At 33.0% G+C, this 7,687-nt stretch overlaps 3 protein-coding genes across 3 annotated transcripts; 1 reads left to right on the top strand and 2 right to left on the bottom strand.

Moving 5' to 3' along the window:
• The first annotated feature begins 408 nt into the window (after positions 1-408).
• LOC145106083 (spindle/kinetochore-associated-like protein) lies at positions 409-3,620 on the top strand. Its single transcript, XM_079043129.1, has 9 exons — positions 409-614; positions 826-950; positions 1,578-1,690; positions 1,794-1,875; positions 2,254-2,321; positions 2,411-2,516; positions 2,608-2,637; positions 2,759-2,872; positions 3,428-3,620. Exons 1-9 carry the CDS (start codon positions 479-481, stop codon positions 3,503-3,505), a joined length of 852 nt encoding a protein of 283 aa, XP_078899255.1. The 5' UTR covers positions 409-478; the 3' UTR covers positions 3,506-3,620.
• Positions 3,586-4,089, bottom strand: LOC145106084 (putative lipid-binding protein At4g00165). The gene has a single exon (XM_079043130.1). The coding sequence runs from the start codon at positions 4,039-4,041 to the stop codon at positions 3,664-3,666; it is 378 nt and encodes a 125-aa protein (XP_078899256.1). The 5' UTR covers positions 4,042-4,089; the 3' UTR covers positions 3,586-3,663.
• Positions 4,090-6,409: 2,320 nt separating this feature from the next.
• LOC145104733 (uncharacterized) lies at positions 6,410-7,181 on the bottom strand. Its single transcript, XM_079041926.1, has 2 exons — positions 6,609-7,181; positions 6,410-6,559 (listed from the first exon to the last, which is right to left on the bottom strand). Exons 1-2 carry the CDS (start codon positions 7,179-7,181, stop codon positions 6,410-6,412), a joined length of 723 nt encoding a protein of 240 aa, XP_078898052.1.
• Positions 7,182-7,687: the final 506 nt, after the last annotated feature.

Genomic DNA, 7,687 nt, shown 5'->3' on the forward strand with positions numbered 1-7,687 from the left:
GGAAATTTATATTTTCACAGACCACGATTTGAGAATCTACATTTTCGTAGGTATCAGTCTGTTAAAACCTTTCAAGGACTGCAGAAATCGATCACTAATTGTTACAGGTTCTAATTTCGGGTTATAAACATAAAATACATAGATTGGGATAAATAACTAACCCATACGGGTAGATCGTCGTTGTTTACAACCATCATTTTTAAAGAGAAATTATATACACTAGCGGAAAAGCTGTGTTAAAATGAGAAAAGAAAAAAAAGATGGTTTATATATACTAGAAAGTAGAAACTGAACCGGGCCTTAAGTTGTAAGATTGTCACAGTCAACTCAACATTTTTTATTTTCTTGACTTTTTTGTAGAAAATTTTAGAAAAAAAAAGCCATTATTGATTTTACCAAAAACGCCCCAGCCCGAGAGCGACATCGAAATAATCATCAATCATCCAAAAACCTGAACTTATATTCCCGCCATTTCTACATGTGTGTGTGTGTGAGAGAGAGAGGGGGAGAGATCGCCATGGATGTCAAGCAAGCAGGCTTATCACTGGACTCTTTAGTTTCATCCTTCAACACTCGCATTGCAGAGCTCCAAGATCTCGTCGTTGCCCGTAACAGTAAGTCCACTTCAACTACAAAAGGTTCCCCAATGGGAGTCACGGTTTGTGTAAAACCTCAAAACTCCTTCCAATCCACCACAAAAATTGTATGTATGCTTAGTTATGTATTTAGAAACTGGATCTAGCTAAATTCTGGAAAATTTCGTTTTTAAGCTCTTAATCGTCGTTCAATTTCAGCTCTCACGTTGTTTTTACTCTGTTTGGTTAGTGTATCCTGCGAGCAGCATCACCGATTTGTCAGCAGTTGACACAACTCTGAAGGCCATGGAACATCAATTACAGCAGATCAAAGATCGCTTGCGCGAAGAAACCCTAGCCATTCCGAAAGCTAAAGTAAGTTTGGCTCGGCTGCAGCCCTAGTTTATGTTGCTTAAAAGGATTTTTGTATGTGATATTAGGGGATTTTCATTCATTTTCGTTTTAATGCTCATCCAAAAGTAAAACAGTTCTATGCCTCTTGAGTATAGATTTTTGCCTATGCGTTGGTGTTAACCACCGACTTGATGAAACCTGTGTTTCTTTGGGGTACTCTGTAGGATTCGAACCAATTAAGTGATTAACCCATGTAATTTGTAAATAAACATGCATAGGTAACATAAGAAGTTCATAAATAATATTTTGAATTCAAGGCTAGAAGTCCAACCTAACCACAACAAAACAAGAATAACAAGATATATGAAAGAATTTAATACCAAGAACTGAAAACATTGAACTCTTAACTAGTTTGATTGAAGCAAATGATACATTGGAGGGGTGATGATAGCTTTAAAAATCTGTTTTCAGAATGTAACCATAAGATAACTCGTTATGCATATTCAAATTCTTGTGATTACTAACAAAACTTTCACTGTACTAAATAGCTTTAGTCTTTTAGAAGTATTGGGAACACTAACAGTATAAGTTGACCTACTTAACTACAATCCTTTTAAAACTGACTCATGCTTCTTGTTCTGTATGCAGAAGCTGATTAAAGCATCTCTACAACAGCAGCAGAAGTTGCAGAGTATGTCTGTGTATGCGCCATCATATATGCCCGAAAGGGGAAAAGTTATGCATCATGATAATACCACATGGTGACTTAATCTATTCGTCTATCTTGCATAGAATATTGTTCACAGCTTTCTTTGGTATGAATCCAGCACTAGAAGTCCTAATTTTGCTCACATTTTGTTCCAGTTCCACAGTAGAGGAACCTATAAAACAAGATTATTCTTTTGGGATTCAAGAGCCCAAAGAGGATCCTGCACCATTAATCAAAGTAAGAAACCCTTTCCCTCCTGTATATTTTATTATCTATGACCTTGTCATACCAAAATATAAGACATTTATTGCAGAGTTAATTACATTTTTGGTCCCTGAGTATAACTGGTTTTTACAACTTTGATCCTCAATAGTTTTCTCTTGTAGTTTTGGTCCTTATTTGAGGTTCTATATAGCTGATTTTTGCAATATTGGTCCCCAAAAATATAGTCGCTTTATTTGGAACAACAACAAAAAACATCACCGAAACCTCAAATAAGGACCAAAATTGCAAAAATCAGCTATACACAGGGACCAAAATTGTAATTTACTTCTTTGTTATAAATTTATAATTTATAATCTGACTAACATTGACAACATTTTATTCACATTATAGGAGAAAAAGGGTCGTGGGTCCCCACCTTTGTGGTACATTACTGCTAATGAACTAGACTCTTTGTCATCGTAAGTTCAATTTCAATCATCCTGTGTGAAGTTTCATACTGCAACCCTGTGGGCCATATTTTAATTAAAATTGTAAAATGCATTTGCAGGTATATGAGAGGAAGGCTAACACTTGATAAGATCAATGCAGCCATTAATGACATGGCTGTTTATGCTGAGGCAAACTCCCAACTTATAACAGCCCCAAGAAAGAAGGTTTCAGAAACATGTTTCTTTACATTTTTGGTCTTAAATTATAACACAAATTTCACAATTACTAATTAAATAATTTTCCTTCTTTTTGAAGCTGACTGAAAGCACCATAGAGAAAGCTCTGGTGAGTGATCTTTTTCAACTTAATGATGTTATTACATTGTTAGAGCATATAAAGTTGATAGTTTGACATGTAATGGATTTTAGCTTAATTACGCTTATACCCCTCCTTTGTATTCTTGCAGGAAATTAGAGAGATTGGAATGGCGGAAGGAGTGAAGGGAAAACACTTCTTTTTGGAAACTGATGTTAAAGGACCTTCATTGAAGCTTGATATTACTGGAAAAGCAATATTAACCGTGAGTTTTTGTTATTTATTTTATTTTTCCTTTGGTCGATAATACCATTGGCTTTTAATAAATAATGTTTGGCAAACCAAAAAGTAGCTTATAAGCTAGCTTTTTAAAAGGTTACTTAGACTAGCGTTTCAATGAGCTTGTTGAGTTTTTATTTTCCAAATATACCCTTTATAAATTATAAAAAAAAACTCAATCTTCAACATACCCTTTTATGTCGTTTTACATATTTCAGCCCGGTCTATCAGTTAGCAGCTAGCTTTTCAACTATCAAACGAAAAATAAAAATGACTTTTCAAACGTCATTTTTATTAGCTAGCTGATCAGCTAGCAACTAGCTTTTCAACTATCAACTAGCCCATCAAACATAGTCTAAAACTCAAATTTTATATTTCGAAATTAGCTGAACAAATTATTTATTATAAGTTATTTGGTTTTGATGAGCTTCTATCATGTTTACTTTTTTCCTTTTTTGTAAACAAAAGTTCATTAATTATAAACTTTAAATAATATATAGAATAAAATCAAAATTATACATTGTATCTACATAATGTGCAGGTCCTTCGTCACCTTGGTCGCATAAGTGAGAGCAGAATCGGCCATCATCGCGTCTTCATTCTATTAAGACCTCAATGAGCACAGGTCCTTCATCACCTTTTTTTTTTAAAATTTTCTATTTTCTATTTGGGATACAAAAAATATCAATTCTAAATCAATATTAAAACAATTGCTTGATTATTATCCAAACAAATACACACTTGACAGTTGACAAGGAACTAAAACTAAAAAAAATGTCATTCACACTTAAACCCTTCCGGAACCTTCTTTCCACAAGAATTGAGCACCAAACTAAGAGCAATAGGGACATTAACCTTAAGGACACCAAGCACATTAGCCTTAATTGCTGTGCATAAACACAATGCTGCTTCAAGGTCAGCTAGACCTTTAATCAATGTGCAACATTCACTATCTGGTTGAGCTCCAATGACTTCATGAACTAGCCCTAGCCAGTCACCACAGACACCAAATTTTAGGGTGTCTTTAGGGCACTTGCTACTGGTTGGTGGTTTAGGGAGAGATGTTGGAGGGCATGGTGGGTTGGTGGATGAGACACATGTGAAAATAGTTAGATTAAGTAATATGAAAAGATTAGTTGTTTTAGAAGAATTCATATTTGATTGATATTTGTTGTTTAAGAAATTATGTTAGGTATAGTATAGTTTATATTAATAGACATTGTTGGTGTGTATGAGATAGGTTAAGATATGAGGAATCTGTTGATGATAGAATTTAGCATGAATGTGTGGTTTGGCTTGGATGAACTCAATCATTGCTCATGAACCAATAACCATGACCACATGTGACATGTAGTAATATCTTCCTCTTTTTTTTTTTTTTTATCTATTTTTTTATATAGCTTAATCTTGAAGTAATGTCCTTTTAGAGGTGGTATAACGTTTTTTTTTAATGCTGGAATTTGAAAATGGTGTTTGAACGTAAAGTAGGCTGAGTTTGAATCAAAACTGTTTAGATAGTTTGAAAAATGAGATGAATGAAATGTCTCAATGCTTATGTTTGTATGTGTTATTGTTACAAAATGTCAAATATATCAAGATGTGTTTAATTTAATTAAGTTACAGATATAATCTAAAAATAAATGAAAAAAACAACCTGTTAAAAAGTAAATAAGATATTTTTAGCATCTTTTAGATATACAAGTTGCTTAAATTTTTTACGCTGTTAATGAAAATAAAATAAATTTAACTGTCTAATGTCCGATTGAATCATACAAAAAAAAAAAAAAAGCTTATCATGCAATGATGCATATCCTTATAGAGAAGTTAATAATAATATGGCCAAAGTCATATCATGCAATGATGCAGATCGTAATTGGTAGAGTTAGTTCATAGTTGGTTGTTAAGACTCAGGAGACTATCGTGGGTGCGCCTTGGATATTGGGTTTACATTTTGGGCCTTTTTAAACCACTTCTGATTGTTTTTGTTTGCAAGTCTATTTAGCTTTTAGGCCGGTTTTTTTTTTTTTTTTTTTTTTTTTTTTTTTTTATTTATGTGTAAGAATATTTAGTTAATAGTCCGGTGGGTGTATCAGCACAAACATTACGGTTAGTGCCTACGAGTAGGTTTGGTAAGGTTAAAGAGAGTGATAACACTTCTAAGACCATCTCCAATTCATTTTTATTTTTTCCTAAAAGATGAAGTAAAAAATGGGGTAAATAGTGTTTCATTTCCAATCTTACTCCATTTTTTATCTTATTTTTACCCCCAAAAAGTATGTTTTATTCTTCTAACTTATATAAATTGTCAAACACACCCATTCTATTAATTTGGTTTTAATAAATATATAATCTATATTTTTTCATTACAATAATATTAAATAAATAAGATTATATTTATAACATTTAATTATAAGCTTTTCTAAAATACGTTATCGTGTTTTAAAATTTCAATATGTATTTAAATTTTAATATGAAATTGATAAACAAAAAAAAACTTTATATTTATAATTAATTAATATAATTTTATATATAACACTATTATAAGTATTAAATATTACATTTAAATTATAATTTGTAGATAAAAAAAACCTGAAATGTATAAATATATAAAAAAATGACTAAAATCGACAACTCAAAGTTCATCCCCATTTTTGGGGAAATGAATAGTATAACATCAAATATGGTGTTATACTATTCATTTCCCCCAAAATAGGGGAAGAAATAGGGTAAGGTTGGAGAGGAATGAGGAAAAAAATGGGGAAAGAAATGGGGGAAATAATGGAAAATGAAAGTGGGCTAGAGATGCTCTAACACTTTGCAACGTCAGATTTTGGAGTGCACCTTATTTTTAACCATTTAATACATAATCTTATTATTTGGTAAGGAGTGACACTCCTAGCATTGTATTTTTTTTTTGATTTTTGTTTTCTAGTTTAATTAAATTACTTTATTTAATATAGAAACATTTTTTGTGCATAAATATTTAACAAATTTTATTTTTTTGAACCACAAAAAATTAATATAATATCAAGTATATTTTTTTTAAAACACAAACATTTCATATTAAAATTAAAAAAGTTACAATAAATTACAACATAAAGTACCTAAAAACACGGTTTAATAATTCAGACCACGCTAAACATGACTTAACACCGACGTATACGAACCTAGAAACGCGACTTACTACATAAAAACACACTTCATAAGTAAAACACGATTTAATAAATTAAACCATGCTAAACATGACTTAACACTGACAGACACGGACCTAAAAACGTGTTTTACTACATAAAAACACACTTCATAACTAAAACACAATTTAATAATTCAAACCACGCCAAACACGACTTAACACCAACATACATGAACCTAAAAACGTGACTTACTAGTTACTACATAAAAACATACTTCATAACTAAAACACACTTCATAAAAAAACACACTAAAACAACGAGTCTTCCTCCGAATACTTGCCTTCAAATTTGTCTTCCGGTGGTATATTTAGATCAAGATTGTCCATCGTCTAAAAATGATCGGTCAAATGGCGGCGAAGATCGGTATCGATTACTGCACTGTGAATTATCCTCATTCTTTGTATCCATTCCTGACCACCATATTCTAGTGGTTGTGCCTCTGGGATGACTTCATTTTCGTCGTACACACATCGCGTTTCCTTCATGTTCTATTATTATATTATGCAATATGATACATGTATACATCACCTCTGTCATAATAGAAGTATCATGAAACATTGATGCTTTTGCAACTATCTGCCAATGCTTTTTAAGTGCTCCAAATGCTCGTTTGATATCTTTTCTTGCTTTTTCTTGGACTCTTTTAAATTCAGACCTTTGAGGGTCATCCGGACATGACAAACTTTTAACGAAAACAGAAAGCTCAGGATAGATCTCCTCCACAAGATAGTACCCAAATTTGTATTCCGTTCCTCTGAGTACAAATGACGAATCTGGGGCAGTACCGTCATACACCTTGTTGAATATTGGCGAGTTATTGAGAATATTTATATCATTAAGCGAACCGGCACTACCGAAAAAGGCATGCCAGATCCATAAATCCTCTGAGGCTACAACTTCAAGTATGACAGTAGGATAATGATAATTGCCCTTTGTGTACTGTCCATGATATGCATTAGGACACATACTCCAATTCCAATGCATGCAATCTAAACTTCCTAACATCCCAGGTAAACCATGTACATTTCCATGATGAACATACAACTTTTGTATGTCACTAGCAGTAGGACGACGCAAATATCGTGGACCATACAAAGACATAATAGTTATGCAAAATTCGTGAAGACTTTCTCGGGTGGTACGTGCGGACATCTTAAAACTCTCGTCTAGTGCATCGGGGGGGGGGGGGGTGACATATGCTAACATACGAAATACAGCAGTACATTTTTGAATTGGATCAAAGCCTAACGTACCTCTTGCGTTCGGGCGTTGCCTCATATACTCAGAAACTGAAGACACACCTTCTACAATATGCATAAATAAATCTTTATGCATCCTGAACCGTCGACGGAAATAATATCCTTCAAACAAAGCATTCTCGTCAAAATAATCGTGCATGAGACGTTGGTGGGCAGCTTCACGCTGTCTTTGGATATGTCTTCTTCGTTTACGTTGCGCATTGCTTGATTCAATGTTGTTCTAGCATATTACGTATAGAGAAGACCGACTGTACTACACTATAAAAAACACCGTTGGATGAAGACGACGAAGACGAAGACGAAGACATTCTTTTTTGAAGGAATGATACTTTTTGTTTTGAAGATTTG

The sequence above is a fragment of the Lactuca virosa genome, chromosome 4, assembly GCF_052849685.1.
Source record: "Lactuca virosa cultivar CGN04683 chromosome 4, Lactuca_virosa_CGN04683_v6, whole genome shotgun sequence".
Classification (NCBI taxonomy): Eukaryota; Viridiplantae; Streptophyta; class Magnoliopsida; order Asterales; family Asteraceae; genus Lactuca; species Lactuca virosa.